Raw genomic sequence first — 19,583 nt, forward strand, 5'->3', positions numbered from 1 at the left:
GAAATCTCAAGGAGTGCAAGTGGTGACCCATAGTTTGATATTGTATTTTTCTACGTTAAAAAAATCTACAGTCAGAGGTGGAGAAATGTGTGGTTTATTGCTTCCCTTGTTTTCCCCTAAGCCATGAACGCATCATACGTTTTATTTTTGATAATGTCTTTGCACATTTGTTTTAAAGTTGTAGGGCGATGGTCACTATGTTGAGTTGAGAAATACTCGACATTATTAATATTAATGTGACGATGACAAGCGTGTACAGTTTGACAAGAGCGTTTCCACGGAAGGAATGTTTTTGTCCTTTTGGCGATGCCGTACTTTTGCGCAGGCGCAGAATGTTGTTGGCAATGTGATCGTGTGACTTTTTATAGTTTTTGCATACAGTGCTACTGCGCAATTACGGCTTGGCGTCGAAAGGGTTGTTAATACCAAATATAACACGGGGGTAAATATTTACACATGGCTCTGAGGAGGAGTTGGAGGTTTGTCGGTGTTGTCCCGCGGCTGTTATGGAACACCACCGTCCTGCCCGGAGCTTCTGTCCCCGGAGGAAGAAGCTCTGCGTCCTGCATTGTCAACACCAACACTCACCCCGGTTACAGAAGTGAGTTTGAGACATTAGTGACATATATTTAGAGTTTGCACATATATCCAGTCCGTGTATCACGTGTTTTTGTTTTGCTCCAGACACAGAGCTGCTGCTCCGCAGCTTCACTTCGCGGCCCCGGGCCACAGATGTAAGTTATGAGCAACTGAAGCAGCTCCTGGCCGGCAAGAAATCTGTGGTTATAGACGTCCGGGAGCCCTGGGAGCTCCGGGAATACGGCTTCATTCCCGGTTCCGTCAATGTTCCCTGTGAGTGCTCCTTGTGGTAAAGTTTTTCCTTATAAACAAACAATATAGTGATGCAGTATACAAAAGTTGTTCTTTGTTGTGTGCAGCTTAATTGAACAGCTTTGACATTAAGCATAAAGTGATCAAGATCTCAAACATGGAGGACACTTCCTAATGTTAACATGTTATTGTACCTTCAGTGTTCCATCTATGTTTTGTGCTTGTCTGTGATTTTGTAGTGGGCCAGGTGAACGCTGCCCTCCAGTTGGGGCCGGAAGACTTTAAAGAGAAGTATGGTGGTGAAATGCCACAGCACACAGATAACGTCGTCTTCACTTGTCTGGCTGGTGTCAGGAGCAAGAATGCACTAGACACAGCAGTTTCACTGGGATACAAAGAGTGAGATGTGTTTTCTTTGCATGTTTTTGTCTAAAAATGTTTGCTCCATCACAAAATACCCATCATATAAGCTGTAAAATTCATATTTGTCTGGATAAAAGCTAGAGAAGCAGCAATTGACCTGAATTTGACTTTTAAAAGTTTATTATTCAATAGAGTTTAAAACTTAAGGTCATTGACCTGTTACAAAATGCCAGCTTTCATTGGAAAGGTGCCACACATCACATGGCCTTCAGAAAGTAGTCCATAGTGGAAGTGACATCACAATTCCTACCAAAATATCTCCCATTTCATCTTGTGGACACAGAATCAGGTGAACAGGGCTGGTATAGGAGGAGTTAAAAGTGTTCCGCTCTCTCAGAGATTAGTGACTCACAACTACAGTTGTTTTAGTTTACATAACACATTATAACTTTTACAAGTTTTAAAAGTTAATAGGCCAGTCTTGTTTATGTACTTTTTACACAACAATTCACCAACATTTTTCTTTTTATTTCAGTGTTCAGCATTACCCTGGAGGATGGCAAGACTGGGTGAAAAATGAACAGCATAAATGATCCCAGGATGATGGAAGCCGAACATTTCTATATATATATATACATATATATTTAAAGCTCTTTATAAATTACCTGAGATCAGTGATCTTGTAGAGGGTTTTTTTGTGGTTTCATGAGTTCAACAAACAAGTCTGCTGCTGAAAATCAATGAACCTTATATTACTTGAAATGTGTTCAGCATGGAATCATTTATAAACCCTTTAGAAGTTCAGATTGATAGAACTAGTGTACAGAAGGTGCTAAAGATTTTGCTTTTGGCTATCTATGCAAATGACTACATGACTGTGCATTACTGTCAGAAGTCTTCTGTCCATTATATGAACAGTTTTCAGGTACATGTAAATATTAAACAGCTTAATAGTCAGTGAAGCTGATGCCAACAATTTAATAAATAAAATGATAGTCTTAATTAACGGCTATATTTATTTATTTATTTATTTTTTAAATGTATGAGCACAGTATTCGGCTAGTCTGATTAAAAAAAAAAATTGACATTTCCATAATGTGAGATACAAACAGGCACACAGAGGCTTACTAAAGTGACAGCCACTGGACCCGAGATGATCTACTGTATTGAAGGGCTGTGTCTAATATCCAGTGTGTCTCAGCATGAATTTGCCACCAACACTCCAGGGATTATTAACAGGTTCTTTCATCATCTGTGTTAATGAACAGTTTGTTTTCAGCTGAGAAAAATGCCTGTCGACCGCGGCCATGGACCTTGTTCCCTATTCAGCTTTCTCTTTTACAATTTACGCTGAAAGTCCAAACGGATCCAACAAATGATAATCTCAAAGTCTGGTTCACTTTTATATATAAAATGTGTCCCAGAACTTGCTGATACCAAGTCACTGTGATGAAAGCAACTTTAGGAGCATGAATAAACCTGGAGCTGACGTGTTGATGCCGTTTCTGCTCAGAATGCCAGTATTCACATTGCAGCCTCTCTTCACCTTCATATTAATTATAACAGGAGATCTGTGGCTGTAAAACTACTCTTTAGCTCAGGTCTTTTCAAGAGCTTTTTAAACCGTTTAAAAATGATGGGTATTACTTATTCATTGAGGTATTGAATATACATTTAAATAAACTTTATTGAATTCTATTGAAAAACATACATACAGTTTATTTTTATTTTCATTTGTTGAAACAAATTGAAATTATGTGTAATATAACTATTAGGAACTCTAATGTGTGTCGAGAAGTGGGAATTAGAGGCTCTACAAAAACAATATAAAAAGTTAACATTCTAAAAATCATACAACACCTGCTTATTGTATAGGAATAAATAAATAAAAATGATGTTCTTTCATATGCCTGTATAACACAATGTACTTGCTTTATGCCTAGAATCAGAAAGGTAAAAGTGCGAGTAGTAACATGAAACCAATAATAGGGCATGTTACCATTAAGGTCTCATACATTTCTAAATAGAAAATAACACATTGATGAGCCATATTACAACATTACAAGGGCCTCTTATTGGAAGGATGATTGCTCACATGACTGAAAGATTCCACCTCTTCCCAAAAGTCCCACACTGCTGTAAGATGTGAGGTCACTGGAAAGGAATAGATGTTCTAGATGGAAGAATAAATCAAAAGGAATTTTACAAACTAAATATTCTCTGGTTCTCTGATAAGAGTCTAAAGGGTAGTGCTGCTGGTAGATAGAGTGGAACATCATCTGACCCCTGACCAGTGACCCTTCTAGGTGTCATTGAAGACTTCCCCAGAACAGGCCTGACCACTGTTTTCCGCACTCATATCACTCTGTGATGTCAACCGTGAACTCCAGACTGTAATCCCCCCCCCCTGTTCTCCTGCCTCCTTATTTTCCCTCTGAAGCACTTAATTCAATTTTTTGTGTGCATACTCCAGTTTTAATACATTGAAAACAGACCAGACTAATAAGTACTAATTTATGTCAAATCTTGCCAGGGCTCTTTGTTCCTCTGCAGCCTCATCAGGTCACCCTCCAGCTTCTGCTCAGCATTCAATTAAAGTCCCTTATTCCATCAGAGCACATCACATCAGAGCTGCATCTACTGGCTGCAGTGACTGACTGACTGACTGCCCTTTGCTTGTCTGCCTAGTGCCGCACACTGAGGTGCTGGAATTACTGCAGGAGTTTGATTATAGGAGGTTTTTTTTGTGGAGAGTCTGATGGCATCAGCTGCGATCCCTGCCCAGTACTGCTTCTCACAAGCGGCTGATAGATATCTGAACAGAAGGTCAAGCCTGTTTTTGTGCAGAGGTTCGAGATTCCACAGGTGCTGGCTCATGAATCTCGTACAGAGCAGAAGTATGACTGACAATGAAGGGGTATAAAACCCAGGACTGGGCTGACAGAAAGGGACAGCAAACACCGAAGGTGGAGCAGCAGTAAATCACAAAAAGTCCAGTTTGAGTATTTTCCTTCAGACAGCCACACAGCTAAACAGCTGCCATGAGCCGTAGCCCGGAGAGGATCTCATCCTACCGCCGTCACTTCGAGGACAGCAGCTGCAGCACCTCGACCTACCAGGTCAGGGTGTCCAGCCCATCACCTACCAGGAGAGAGACCCGCCATGGCTCCACTGGCTACTCCTCAAGAGCCGCAGCCAGCAGCATGCGTATGGACTCAGTTGGTCGAAGGACTATCTCAGCAGCACGCAGGTCTCGCATGGTGGGAACTGGGTAAGTACAGTGAAAACATAGTAGCCTTTTAATCCATCTTAAAAGTAGTATTTATTACATTACATATCTTTCTTCTATGGGCCAGGTTAGTCTGTATAAGGTATGTGTTTTCAGTGTGGCTGCAGGAGCTATGGTCTGTGTTGGACCCAGTGGAGAGCCCGCCATAGACCTGGAAGTGGCTGCAGCTGAGAACCAGGAATTCCTCAGCACTCGCACCAGCGAGAGACAGGAGATGGTTGTGCTCAATGACAGACTGGCTGTGTACATTGACAAGGTAAAACAGCCTTTAAACCAAGAGTATTTTTGTGTGTCCATCATTACACTTGTTTAGCAACACTAAAGTAATGAACCGGAACCATACTGTGGTACCTGCTTCAGGCTGTTTTTTGTGTGCTTCAAGGTTCGATCACTGGAGCAGCAGAACAAGTTACTGGAAGCTGAGATCGAGGCCTACCAGAACCGATTTGAAAAGCCAACAGGTCTGCGCCTGTTGTATGAGGAACAGCTGAGGGAGCTGAAAAAGATTGCTGAACAGATGAGAGTTCAGCGGGTAAGTAAAAATTATCCTGATTTTTGTTCTCATTGATACAAGACGTCAACTTGCTGTTTTCAAGGTTCTTTACCTGGTCACAGGCTTATTTCTGGCAGGCAAATTGAGAGGTACCTCAGTGTGTTTGGGTGTCATGGAGTACAACTGTCAGCACACGCACAGATGAATGGCATTCAAATATAAACTGCAAAAAAAGCTATATTTCAACAAGATTCATTTGGTCTTCACCTTTTAAACCATAAGAGTATTCCTTCGATCAGACCAGTGTTTTGTGTTTTTTTGTGTTTCTGATCGAAGGAATACTTTTATGGTGCAAAAAAAGTTGATCTACACAAACCCTTGAAACTACCATAAAATCACGCATATTATGTATGGCTTCTCGATTTCAGGACATTTCCTTGGCAGCAAAGGGGTCTGCAGCTGCTCAACTAGAGGCTATCAAAATCCAATATGAGGAGGCAGTGGAGCTGAGGAAGAAAGCTGAGTTAGAGATTGAAGCTTTCCGTCCTGTAGGTGCCATTTAATGAAGAAATATCTCTTTCAACAAGGCATAAACGCACATGAAAAGAATTTTATTTGTTCTTTAGGATGTGGACAAAGCCACCGCCTCCCGCATTGCCTTGGAGAAGAAGCTGGAGCAACTGCAAGTTGAAATTGAGTTCCTTAAGCGGATCCATCAGCAGGTGGATAACATCTTAATGTTAAAATTAGTTTGATTTAATTTTGATCACATCTAAAGATCTCTTCTTGTGCAGGAAATTGAAGAGCTGATGAAACAGATCTACGCAGCTCATGCTTCAGCCCAGAGTGCATTTGCTTTACCTGACCTGGGAGCTGCTTTGAAACAAATCCAAAATCAATATGATGACATTGCAGCAAAAAATCTCCAGGTGAATTACTAACACACAATATCACTGCTAAAAGATAAAAGTCTCTGTGTTCATTAAATGTATGTTTCTGTCAACTTTAACACACTTCATTGATAGGAAATGGATTCTTGGTACAAAAACAAGTTTGAAGATATAACTAAAAAGACGTCAGGTCACCTTGATAAGGTTCGAGGCATTCGAGAGGAAATAGGCAGTGCCAAAAAGAATGTGAGTATCGCAATGAATAAATGAAAATCGATATTATTTAAGTAAATCACATATAACAATTTAAAAATACCCTCAGATACAAAATAAAGAACGTGACTTGGACAGCCAGAGGACCAAGAATGAAGCTCTGGAAGCCCAGATCCGAGAGACACAGGAAAAGTACAGGAAGGAACTGGAAGACCTGCAGGTAAACATGAGCTAATAATGTCCCAGGGTGCACACCTGATCCCACCAGAGTCAGCCATTCTCTCACTCCCAGCACAACAGCATGTTCCTCTATATAACTCTGTTCACCAAACAGGCTCGGATTGAGGCCCTGCAGCTCGAAATGAAATCCACCAAGGAGAAAATTGCATTACACCTGCGTGAGTACCAGGAACTCCTAAATGTGAAGATGTCTCTGGAGATTGAGATTACAACCTACAGGTAACAAAAGAAAACAACATGAAAATTGACTCAATGTCAGAATTAAGATTGATAAAGTAATCGTTTGTTTTTTGTATTTCAGAAAACTGATTGAGGGAGAGGACCTGCGGCTCGCTGGCATGATGCAAACCTTGTCCCTCACCAGCTGTAGCATGAGCGCCATTGGTGGTGGGATGAGCTTCAGTGGAGGAGGCATAGGCGGTGTGAGTGGAATGGGTGGTGGATTGATAGAGGGTAGTAGTGGAGGTATTGGAGGCATGAGGAGTGGACTAGGAACAGGTGGGGGCATAGCTGCAGGTCTAGATACTGGAGGCCTGGGTGGAAGAATGGGTCCTGCTGGTATAGTAGGTGGGGCAGACATGGCTGGATCAGGAGCTGGAGGTATAGGTTTGGGTGTCGGAGCTCAAGCTGGGGGTGTGGGTGCTGCTGGTGGTGGTGTTGGTGCTAGCACTTGGGGTTCAGGAGACGCCAGTCCTGGTAGTGGTATTGGAGGAGTGGCTACTAGTGGGGTAGGAAAAGATGTTGGAGGAGTGGGTACAGCTGTTGGTGGGATAGGTGCTGGTGGAGTAGCTGTTGGTGGTGCCAGCACTGTTACTGGGGGCATGGGTAATGGTGTTGGAGGAGTGGGTACAGCTGTTGGTGGGATAGGTGCTGGAGGAGTAGCTGTTGGTGGTGCCAGCACTGTTACTGGGGGCGTGGGTAATGGCGTTGGAGGAGTGGGTACTGGGGGAGTGGGAGCTGGTGTTGGGAGAATAGGTACTGGTGCTACAGGGGTTGGTGCTGGTGTTGTTGGAGATCTGGGCAGTGGTATCGGACGGGTGGGTGACAGCAGTGTCAGAAGGGGTCTAGGTAGTGATGCTACAGGTTCAGGTGGCATAGGTGAAGATAAGGGCAATGGTGTTGGTGGAGATGGAGGTAAAATCTATGGAACGGGTCCTGGTGGACACCCAGGTATCGGAGGAGCCGAGGGTGTGGGTGGAGATGATTTAGGTGTTGCTCTGTCAGGCACTGGTGGAATGGAGAAAAAAGGTGCAGGAAAAAGTGACAAAAGTGGTGACGGAATTGGATATGGATCAGATGGATATGACGGCAACATTGAGGCCTATGCAGAGCAGGCTGTGGAGCTGACAGAGAGAAGGACTGTGCTCATTAGGTAAAGGTACCATCGGGTATCTCTATTCTTTTAAACAGAGCCTCTTAAGAATAAGTATCACCAAGCATGCCTTTAATTAAGAAGCACTGTAGGGTTAGAGCTAGCATTACATCTTTTAGCCTCTTTATCCCTTTCCATTTGTGTGTTTCCTTATAGAACCGTGAAAACTGAGAATGATGTGCTGGAGATGGACCACCAAGAACAGACCTACACCATCAGCGGCGCGGCTGATGACTCTGACGACGAATGAGCAGCACAAATTCCCAAATGACCTCCTCTCACCCTTAAACCTCCACGCCCCTCTCAGCTTTGCACTGACCAAACCCATGTCTGGACACTGACCTTTGACCTTTGCCCTGGACAAGAAGACCACGAATGACCCTCTGTTGCAGAGAGAAACCATCAAATCCTAGTGTTTAAATGTCTCCTACATGTCTCCTACACTTTTGTGTGCTGTACACTCCCACCTTTTCTCTACTTGCTGCAAATAAAGCTATCAGCATTCAATTAACTTGTCTTTTGTTTGAAAACAGAGGATGTTATGTGTTTCCATGCAGGGATAGGTTTAGGTAAAAAGCACAACTGGGAACACCTGCACATTCAATTATGTAGCAGCACTGAAATGCATGAAAAACATATGTCAGGTCTTTTGTTTAATTTCCAATGTAAGGGTGTGGAGAGTGATTCCTTGGCACCCTCTGGCCCCACAACCCTTTAAATTTTAGGGTTTTAGAGTACATGTGCTCATGGCTTTGGCTTGAAATGATCAAGTTGAAATCATGAGGGAACAGCAAAACAGAGAGAAAGAGAGAGAGAGAAGAGAGAGGGAAAGAGTCACCTGCGGGCCGAGGCGGAACCTATGACACGTTCTGCAGGGCAAAGGAATCCATCAGTCCAAATTTGTCCTGCAGCAGAGTGACTTCACACAGCCGTTTCCTGTCCTCATTCCATCCATATCCACACCTTTTCCTCCTGCTGCTGATTGGGAGAGATTGGATCTGGCTAGCAGATGCCAAACACGCTCAGTGTCCCGCTCAGGGGGCAGACAGTGGAGACATGCAACAACACCAATCCTAAGACACACATGGCAACAAAGGCAGGAGCAAAACCAGTGCTCTTATGGAACAAACAACAACATTACTATGCCATTCTTCTTATTATTATTACTGGAGACAACTGACTGAAGTCAACAAAGTCTGAAAGGTCTTACAGGGCACTGAATGCAGTGGTGTGTGCTTTAGATTAGAAAATTGTATTTTACATTTTTGCACAGTTGATGCAGACTCTGTAACATTTTTGTGCAAGAAATTTAACTGAAAAATGTAAATGATGAATATAGCATCACTCTAAGATAAAAAGACATGTAGGAGTGAGACATTTAAAAGAAAGAAATAGTCGAATTTTGTTAAAAACATTTTTTAACATAAAAACCTAAGGACCACCTCGTTAAAGCCAAGGCAGCTGCCTTAGGACCTCAATGAAACGCTACCATTGCCATACAAATAATTTGTACGATTATTATGCAGAGACTTCAGTAATCAATATTTCTCTTGTGGACATCATTTCCACAAGCTCATCCCACCCGAACACGCGGGAGACAATTAGTTTGAACCCAGAACTGTCAATCGAGGGTTATAATGAGCAGCCGCGAGACGGTCATATCATTAGATTACATTCTGTTACAGCGCGTTATTAATGTGCACCCGACCTGAAGAAGGGATAAATAATCATATACACGCTCAGCTCTAAGTTGCAGGAGTTAAATGCCACATTCATTGCGTCTACAATATAATGCAGGCGAGGGAGTCTGCACATGCACGCAAATGTGCGGAGCTCTCCATGGTGCTTCATTCGCAGAAGGAAAAGCAGACTGAAGTAAATATATACTAGGGACATAAATAAATACGAAATATTCTCAAATACCATAAAGCTAAAAAAAAAAACAATAGGAAAAAATGCATTCTTTCAAATTAAAACTTAATCAAAATAAAAAAAATAAACGCACTAAATAATAATTAAAAGTAGTAAAGTGGTAGCAGCAATAATTTTATTAGTTATTTTAAAAAATTACATTTAAAAATTACATTTTAAACTTAAAAGTTTTTAAATGAATCATATTAGTCGGGGTTATTTGTCTAGATAATAACCATAACATCTGCCCAATCATGTCGTGATATTCAATCGTAGGTTACACGCAGGGTTGCATGTCTTTAAACGTGCTCTTTGCCATCATACTTGTTTTGCTCACACTTTCTGTTTGCAGAAACAAACCGCTTGGCCAACTGGGTCACTAACCTCCATCCAAGAAACTCCAAGGGAAAAATGCAGCTTCACTCTATAAGGCGAGGGGAACCCGCTCCTCATATTCACCAAGAAGGGCAAAAGTTGTGACTTTCTTTGAAAGCTGTGATTTTCTGTCACTTTGTGCATATGCTTTGGGTGGCTAAATCCCAATTAGGGTCGGCTGACACGCTGCTCTATTCACACAGAGCCCTGCCTGCATACATTTGCCTAGGAATGAACTCCTCAAATAGATCTCCTGCTAAATGCGTTGGACAGCAGAGAGAATCGGCCTGAGTGACACTTTCTTTCTGAGGCGCTCGAGTGAGAAAAGGTATGAATTTATAAGGTATACACACCGAAACATACCAATTCACGCAACTTCACAGGCTTTTATCCGCGTCTCCTCATGCGAGACAAAGTGAGTTTAAGTCAGGGAAATGTGGCCTGACTGGAAAAAAAAAAAAAAGCCCGGCGCAAAAACTTTGTTTAAGACTTTGAATACCAAAAAACGGTGCAGCCCACTTCAGGGAAAGAAGAGAGAGAAGGCATTCTGAATAATATCACGCATGAACAGCGCTGAATCAGGTGCCGTTCATTCGTCTCCTCTCTAATGCGATTTTGAATATTAGTCTGGGTTAAAATCCCAATCATATCATCTGGTGGGAGTCCCATACAAGCATAATTACTATTCAAACGCGTCGTTAATGTCCCACCCGCATCAACGCAGCTGGTCTGACCACAGAGCAGCTTGCATCAGTCCCCAGAAAACACACCGAATTTGACCCAATATTATTGTTTTAAACAAAAAAACTAAAAAGAAAGAATAAGATAAAACAGACCTATCTGTGTGGGCTTTTCGAGTTATGGCTCAAAATTAAAAGGAGTGATAATAAAGGGATTGTTTCAGGGTGAGGATTTAGGATTTTCTTTTTTATCTAAAAGACGTGTGACTGGATGAATGTGAGGAGTACAGGAGGTGTGGGCTTACATGTGGAGAAATAAATGGATTTGGATAAACACAGAGTCCAAAACGTGGGAATCGGTGAGAAATAGACCACATTGCTAAGTGGGACAATGATTAGGGCTCTGGTTGAATAGAGCCAAACAAAGTTTATGGGTCGACATAAAAAATGTGTTTTCTTCTGAGCTCAGAGGGGTCTTAAATGGTAGGCCATTGAAACCAGTCCAGGAGAGGTGGTGGTGAACCCTTGGCACCCCTGAAGTAATAGTCAAGGCGCATGAATGGAGATCCCTGGTGGGGCATTGCTCTCTGTTGCTTTTGCAGACAGGTTGTTCCTCTATATTCATGGCTCATTAATGGCCCAACCAGTTAAATCAGAGAGCCCCACCGTTTAGACAGTTAAAATCCAAAAAGGGCTGGCAAGAGCCAGGCAGGGCCGCCCATAAAACGTCTGCCTCCTCTTCCAAGATCCGATTCTTCTCAGGTCGTTATTTAAGTTCATTAAATAGACGCGGAGTTCATTTAGGAGAAGCGCACTTGCGGAATGCTGTTGATGGACTCGGCAATATTGTCCCAGAATAAAGATCCAACCATGTAATTAATGTGTCTTTTTTTCTTTTTTCTTTTTTAAATAAAAGGAGGAGGGACAATACCGCCGGTCAAGCCATTTAATTTCATTTAATTTTCCATCCCATTTGCTTCTAACACTGCTTTCACTCTGACACCGAGCCTTTTCACTGCTCCTCAGGGGCTTCACGGCGCACACTGGAGCGGGGATCCATCCCTGCGACTTCTCCGCACACAGAAAGGGGGAAACGTCTTCGTCTTCTGTTTCTTTTTTTCCACCACCACCCCCCTCCTTCCTTCCTTCGAAGAATAATTAATTTCACTGCGGACTTAAAAGCAGCGCAGGGGTGGATGGGAACCAGTCGCAAATGGCGTTAATAAATAACCTCTCTGCACAGCCGGGCGCAAACATTGCGCCTATTGATGAGATTGTTCGCGTGTCGTTCAGGCTCTTTGACTGACTGTGGAGGAGAGGAGGGAGCGAGGAGCGACACGGGATGCCTGCAGAGAGGGAGAGAGAGATTGATGCGCAGCAGTTTTATACCTGAACTCTTCCTCTCAAATAAATCAATGCGCATTGTGGGACATTATATTTGATTTTTATTACTTGCATGTTGACCTAGCCGATCCTCATCCATGTATTATAAGCAGTAATTTCCATGATTTCAGTATTTCTAATGTCATGATTCTGATTCAGAGAAAGAGAGAACGTGTGTGTGTGTGTGTGTGTGAGAGAGAGAGAGAGAGAGAGAAAGAGAGAGAGGCCTAAGCGGACAGGTCAAAGGTGAACATGTTTCTAGTCTGGACCGATCGCCCACAGGTTCTTGTTATTCTTCTCTGTTTAGACTCACCAGCGCTGCACTAAAAAGCCTCCAACGACTCAAAGCAACCTGCTGCACAGACTCCCAGATATGTGTGTCTGTGGTCATGTGGCTTATGTGTGATATTTGAATGACATTATTAGCAACGCATTAATTATGCTATAATATTTACAGTTTTCATTGAATTCTGAGGCTGTAAAACATTAATAATAATGATAAAATCCATGCATGGAAAGTTGGGAAATACGTGGTTCTCACAGGGCAGCTAGATTTCTTTAAAAATAAAAGTTTCTAAAATATCGGATTAAAAAATGTTACGAATTTAAATTAAAGAATTAATTTGTATGATACATAATGCATTTGTATGGTAAAAATTTAAATGATTATTCTAATAGTTTACAATATTTTGTTACACAATCAGCAGAATAATTCTTAAAAAAATGAAGTGTGTGTGCGTTGGGAATATTTTTCCCCCTCTGTGTCTCTTCCTGCTGGTGGTTCTCCCTTTTCAGTACCTGCCTGATCTCTACCCGGCACACGCCGAGAGTCAATAGAAGTTAACAAGTCCTCTAAACTTTCCAGCTCCTTTTGTTAAAGTATGGACACAAAGGAGGAGGGAGAATAAAGCCCTTTGAAGTATGCAGGACCTAAAGAATGCCAGCCAAGTAGATTTAAAGTAGCCACTGATTTCCAAAAACCTGGCTTGAAAAGGAAGAATGGAAAAGGGTGAGGATTTATGGATAAATTATACAGTGGATTTGTCAGTTAAAATATCGGAACTGTCTGGAGGACAAAGCCACATGCTGAGGATTAATGGCCGCTCTGGACCTTTGATTCTGCACCCTCTTTTCTCTGCCCTTGACAAATTGGATTTCGGGGATGGGAAGGTCGCCTGGCCCTTTGTGTCTCTTGACCGTTTTGGAGCAATTCATTATGCGCCGGGGTGAGGGAAAGTCTCCATGTGACCAGGCCGGCCCGTTTTCCCTCTCCACACAGCTGCTGGGAGAGCCCAACTCTCTCACACTCACTCACACACACACTCCACGCTGACAGTGCTGCAAACTCAGGACCGCTCCCCCCCCCCTCTTCATGTCCCCCTTTAAACTACCTTATAGCACAGCATCACCTCTCTGCAGCACCCCCCCCCACCCCCACCCCCGCCTCTCCAGCACTGCACACACTCACATCCTCTGGGGGGTGGAGAGAGAATGGGGGTGGGGGGGCTACCTTACCCTGCTCCATCACTAGAAAAGCCGGAGAGCATAATGCCATCGCGTCACTTTGAGGGCGGATATCGGCCTGTCCTCATCCTCTCCTCCTCTCCTCATCCTCATCTTCCTCCTTCCCCGTGAGCTCTCACACTCGGTCTCCATCAGTCTTCATGGTTCTGATCTCACCTCACGCCATGCAAGCCACCAGGGCGTCCACCACCGTCAGTGTGTTTGCGGACTGCAGCATCCCAGCCGGGCTCCGGATAGGACCGGTACCGGGCATCTTCAAACTCGGGAAGTACGTGTCGGATCGTAAGGAAGTTGGACCTAAGAAAAAGGTAAGATTAAAAAAAAAAAACTTACAAAAAAAATTAACTTATAGCGATAGGTTTGATATTATATTTGTTGATTATTAATTCAATTATTCAAAAACTGCATTGAAAATCTTCATTTTAACCTGTTTTTAAAGGAAAGATGCCATTTTATATTTTATTTAGTAGGCCTAATTATTTTTAATATAATCATGTGCAGCCTATTTTTTAAAAAAAAGGGGTTACATTTGGATTTAAAGGTGCACTGTCAAACTCCATCGGGCCTGTAGTTATTAATTGGTTTGGCCTGTCAAGTTGGAAATAATTGAGCTCCATTAGTGGCCGACTTGTCAGTCTGTGCTTCTACTTAACCGGCCTAATGGGCGACCGGGTCTGCTGTGTGGGGATTTCATGCCCTCAGCCGCCTCACATTTCACTGCCTGGCGGGCCTGTTATCCCGATGAGCCGTTTAATTTTAATGTAATCCGGCCAAAGAAAGATGCCACTGAGGCCGGGGCCTCAGCCTGAGGCGAAGAAACGAAAAAAAAAATTAAAAAAAAGGAAAAACTGTGATAAAAAACTAAATTAAATGAACTGATTTCATGCAGTGGCACTGGGAAATATTCATATTAACAGCAGCTTGGTTGTAAATCATATATTTGAAGTGTCAAAATATTTTAAAATAAACATTCAGACATTAAAAGAACGAATAAACTTTTAAATATCAGCTTGAAAAACACGAATTTTCCACGCGCAGGAGTGCGGATTTTTGCATCCCTATAACTGCACCGTGTTATTGTTGAAGCTGTCAGCAGTTGTGATTGATGCGTCTAAATGCGTGGCCCGGGGGCTGCCGGCGATCATCAGGTGCAATCTCTGTGTCAAATGTCACGCTTCGATCTTTAATGTCCTTGAACAGTTTAGAAACGCTCTGACACTCCTCAAATTCGTTTCCCATATCAACTCAATTAGGCCCGATTGTCATTCTCTTTAGTAAATTATCAGCAGAGCGGATAAAGACACATTAAGCGCGCTTTGGTCATGCGTGTCCGCGGCTCCTGCAGGTACTACAGCAAACCCACAGTCATGTGTTGCCTTCACTGGACAGAGGACTGATGAATAAAATAAGAATGAAAATAATAAACAAGAGAGAGTGACATTTAAACTTTAAACTCAGGCAGGATTGGGTCTGGTTGTGTAAGTGGCTTTTTTTTCTTCATATTTAACATTCCGCATCACAATGTTTCCTTTCTTCTGACTCAGGTCCGTTTGGTAAGGGGGGAGTTCGTGGACGAGTCGGGCTGTCCCGTGCCAGACTGGATCGGATTCATCCGCGCCGCCAGGAACAGCCAAGAGCAAAACCTGGAGGCTGTGTCTGACCTACCTGGCGGACAGGTGAATATTTCACACCATCCCATCACACGTGCAGGCCCACTGGTGTTTTTCTATATCACTTTCATTTATTGACAGCTTAGTTAACGTGCTTTTTTTAATGTTCTATTCTGAAGATTTTTTACCGCGTCCTGAGAGAAATCCCAGCAGGAGAAGAGCTCAGTGTCTGGTACTCCAACGCTCTGGCACAGTGGTACGACATCCCAACTACGGCCACTCCCACGCACGACGAAAAAGGTAAATAAGTCTGCTAATAATGTTGGTGCGGGGAGGAAAGTTTGACCACTGTAATAAAAATGAGGGAAAACTTAAGCGTTACAACCAGAACAACAACATAAAATTAGGCGAAACAATCTATTATTTTTCTAAGAATGTTTCATTGATGAGAAAAAATTGAAAATTGTGGGATTGCTCCCAGCTTTATGGACACATCGACGTGTTGAAGGGCCCATCAGTGCACAGTTAAATGACTGCCAATACCCGTGATGCCCCTGCTTTACTGCAGACATGGAAATCAATGGGATGTTGTTGGGTGTGTTTTTTGTGCCCTGCAGGCAGCCTTTGATTTGATTTGTTTGTTCGTTTTAAAAATGCACAAATTCGACAAAAAACAGAAAAAAGGTAAAAACATACCTAAAATAAATGAAAATAAGTGCTGCAGGGTAACCTGCGGAAAGTTGGCTTTTCTTATAGCAAGACGTCAGAAAAATATTTGGACAAAATTAATCGAAAGCGAAGTGTTAATGATGACTAAATTTCCTATGAAAACAGGGATATTTTGTGTGAGTTTCGACACATGTTTTGGACTTAATCAATTTGTTTGGGTTAGTAATTGTCATTTGGCGTTTGAGCTTGGGGATTAAGGCCTAATCCTGGTGAAACGGCAGCTCAGCAGGAACTAATCCGTTTAAATAATAAAGATTATCATCAGATACCTTGTAGGAAATTCCTTCAATAGATAATATTGGATTATAACTTTGATTTTGATATGAATCGGGCTCTTAATGGATTTATACAAAGCCTGAAATGATATCAAATTTATGGGAAAACGGATAAAAAATAGGGATAAAGTAGGCTCATTACGGTGCTTGAGACACAGAATAAAAAAAGCAATTAAAAGCAGAAATTGACGTGTCTCTGCGGCCATGGAAGAAGAAGAGGCTGTGATTCAGTCGCGAGGCGGAGGTTAACAAATGTCACCGCGTCATTAATATTCATGTATTCAAAAGCAAATAAATTCAAAAACAAGTGCTTCACGGTAAATTAGGTGGGCGCATTAAGGTATTGTGACCAAATGAATGCTAACTTTTATGTGGGGTGTATATTGCCCTGATTCTCCGGCCCAACACACCGTGTGCGCTCCTGGACATACGCTCTCTCCCATTATTAGGCGTCAACAGATGGGCCCGTCGCCATTGTTTCTGGAGACTTGCGATTTCAAGCAACAGCTGCTGTCACTTCCACGGGTAAAGAGCCCAGAAAGGGGAAAGTCCTGCATTCAATGCATCGGTTTCTGAGCGCCAGATTGGGCAGGACATTTGCTCTTTTGACGGTCATCATAAACAATGACCCGTATGAGGATTACAAAATCATTACATCTATATTAACCCCCGAGTGCTCGACTGGGGGGTCATTAAGATGGCTCCATGTGTCTATTATGACTTGGCGCTAGATCTTAGACACATGCAGGATCCATTAGGTTGAGATTTGCAGGTGAAGATTTTGCTATTTAAAGAACATATATAAGTATTTAAATATTATTTTTTTATCAACATCAAAATGATTTTTTAGATTTTTTTTGTCTGTGATTCACTGATGAACCTGTGCGTCTGTTCTTGTTTCTACAGGTTACCAAACCTGTTATTTGCATTTTTACGCACAGCCTCTTACCAGGATGTATTGTGTGATTATCAATTTAACTAATAATGTGGTGTTTTCTGTTGTCTCTGTAGGTGAGGAGCGGTACATCTGCTGGTACTGCTGGAGAATATTCAAATACCCGAACACACTCAAGGCACACGTCCACTTTCACTGCGCGCTGAGCAACGGCAGAGGGTTTGTGAACAGCGAGCAGGCCAGAGGCACCGAGACCTTCAGCAGGTCCCCAAAATCCGGAGACATCCCCAACATCTCCACCTCTCCGAGGAACGGCCACAGCACCTCATCCGTCTCAGACTCTGGCAGAAGGGCAGTGTCCTCCTCGCCGTTTTTAAACAAAACTGGACTGTCAAAGAAAAGTAGTTCAGAGGAGCAGGACAGAGCTCTCGACATGAGCGTCACATCAGCCAGAAACCAGGGACACCTCCTCGGCCTAGGCGCCACATCCTCAATGCTAAGCAGCATGGGCTTCCATCCGGGTGTGCGCTCTGCCTTCAAACCTACTGGTCTCTCCAAATTACCGGGAGCAGACGCCTCTAGAGAGGAGGCCAACGTGAAGTTGGGCGGCCTGGGATTCAGCAAACTCATTGGGAACATGAAACCTATCCGCAACGTGAGCGAGGGCCTTAACGGAGGAGCGCCTCCCAAGTGCGCACCTGCAGTTATGGACTCCACATCTCCAATGGTGCCGTGCACAAACGCTATCCGAGGCTTCCCACTGCTGCCTCACATGGAGGAGACCTCTGCTTTTAAGCACGTGGAGAGCCGGATGCACTCAGGCCTGTCCCCATCCCGTTACCCCCAGATGCCCCCCGGACTCCACTTTGAAAGGTTCTCCCTCCCTCACTTTGACGGTGTTAAGACTTATGGTGGAGACTGCAACATCCCACTGATGCCCTTTACTGTGTATAACGGGGAGCTTTTATACAGCTCACCTTACTATCCATTGAAATTCCACTTTAGCAACCTCCTCAAGTACCCAGAGTCTATGTCCTACTTTGGCACGCCCTCACTGAACCCAGACATGGGCTCAATTACTAACATTGACCGGGAGATCGCCATGCACACGCAACAGCTGTCTGAAATCGCAGCAGAGAAGAACCGGACAAGACTGGACTCCATGCCCGCCGGGAGCGCCAGCAACACCGCGTCTGGGAAACCCAAAAAGGGACACCTGTGTCTGTACTGCGGCAAGCTGTACTCCAGGAAATACGGCCTAAAAATCCACATGAGGACTCATACAGGCTACAAGCCGCTGAAGTGCAAGGTGTGCTTCAGGCCTTTCGGAGACCCCAGCAACCTGAACAAACACATCCGTCTCCACGCTGAGGGAAACACGCCCTACAGGTGCGACTTCTGCGGGAAGGTGCTGGTGCGGAGGCGAGACCTGGAGAGGCACATCAAGTCCAGGCATCCCGGACAGGCCGGCAAGAAACTGGACGACAAACCGGGAGGCCTGTTTGAGGACGCGGAACAGAAGAGTGACAATGACAGCGACGTAGATGTGTGCTTCACCGACGACCAGAGCGACCAGGAGTCGAGTAAAAACAATGACTGAGACGTTTTCACGTCCACAGAGAAAGACTGAAGGTGTACACTGCCAGACATAAAGTCCTCTAGTCCTATATGAAGTCTTGTATTTTTACATTTTAGTCTATATACCATAAATTCCGCCCTTGGTCCCTTGGTTTCTTTTTGATCTCCAGTCACAGAATTTCCATGATGTATTAAATAAAAAACGCACAGCCTCTCTCAGTAATTGGGCAGACAGATATTCCGTGTCTTCCTCAAGGACACCTTTTCTCTCGCTGCTGCAGAAAAAAAATGATTAGTGGCCTTTGCGTTTTTGGCAGCTTACCAGACAACTACAGAAAAAAAAATAGTGAAGTCTGCCGGTGGTTTTTCGTTTGTTTGAAATGCAAATCACCGTAATTGTTTTCACATTCATTCTGATACAAACAGAGAAATCTGTCTTTATTGGCCGAAATCAAACCAGCTGCTCACCAAACAAAAACAAAGGCTTCTTAAATCAGATATATTGTTTGAAAGAGTAAAAAAATAAAATAATAAAACGGTATGATGGCTGTACTTTTGTATTATGCCATTTCAAGAAAAGGATTTCTGGGTTTGGAAAAAGAGCACTGCATGCCATCAGACTGGATATGGACCTATTGTCGGGGAATTACCCGCTTCAAAAGAACACAAGTCTTTTGTATTTAAGTTTTTCTTGTGAATAATATCCCCCATAACAACCTCTAAACTGTCAGTTGCACTTTAGAAACAACAATGGGCATTTTTATCTCCACAAAACAGCAACAAAATGGATTATTGTGATCGAACGTTTCTTTCCCCATTTGCGCCTCAATGAATAATAGTAATAATAATAATAATAATAATAAAAATGCACTTTCTTACTGAGGCATGCTGTTCATGAAGAAGCAGCGTCCAATTTTATTTAAGGAATTATT

General features: G+C 43.1%; 3 protein-coding genes across 3 annotated transcripts; all 3 read left to right on the forward strand.

The window, feature by feature from the left end:
• Positions 1-333: 333 nt before the first annotated feature.
• Positions 334-2,196, forward strand: tstd3 (thiosulfate sulfurtransferase like domain containing 3). The gene is made up of 4 exons (XM_028425851.1): positions 334-601; positions 685-852; positions 1,071-1,230; positions 1,730-2,196. Exons 1-4 carry the CDS (start codon positions 457-459, stop codon positions 1,785-1,787), a joined length of 531 nt encoding a protein of 176 aa, XP_028281652.1. The 5' UTR covers positions 334-456; the 3' UTR covers positions 1,788-2,196.
• A 1,957-nt stretch (positions 2,197-4,153) lies between these two features.
• On the forward strand, positions 4,154-8,198 carry LOC114448699 (desmin). The gene is made up of 11 exons (XM_028425835.1): positions 4,154-4,465; positions 4,580-4,739; positions 4,866-5,015; positions 5,405-5,524; positions 5,603-5,698; positions 5,771-5,905; positions 6,002-6,112; positions 6,189-6,299; positions 6,414-6,538; positions 6,621-7,691; positions 7,848-8,198. Exons 1-11 carry the CDS (start codon positions 4,236-4,238, stop codon positions 7,939-7,941), a joined length of 2,403 nt encoding a protein of 800 aa, XP_028281636.1. The 5' UTR covers positions 4,154-4,235; the 3' UTR covers positions 7,942-8,198.
• Positions 8,199-13,621: 5,423 nt separating this feature from the next.
• Positions 13,622-18,673, forward strand: prdm13 (PR domain containing 13). The gene is made up of 4 exons (XM_028426175.1): positions 13,622-13,872; positions 15,109-15,240; positions 15,354-15,474; positions 17,190-18,673. Exons 1-4 carry the CDS (start codon positions 13,705-13,707, stop codon positions 18,671-18,673), a joined length of 1,905 nt encoding a protein of 634 aa, XP_028281976.1. The 5' UTR covers positions 13,622-13,704.
• Positions 18,674-19,583: the final 910 nt, after the last annotated feature.

This window comes from Parambassis ranga, chromosome 16 (assembly GCF_900634625.1).
Source record: "Parambassis ranga chromosome 16, fParRan2.1, whole genome shotgun sequence".
Classification (NCBI taxonomy): Eukaryota; Metazoa; Chordata; class Actinopteri; family Ambassidae; genus Parambassis; species Parambassis ranga.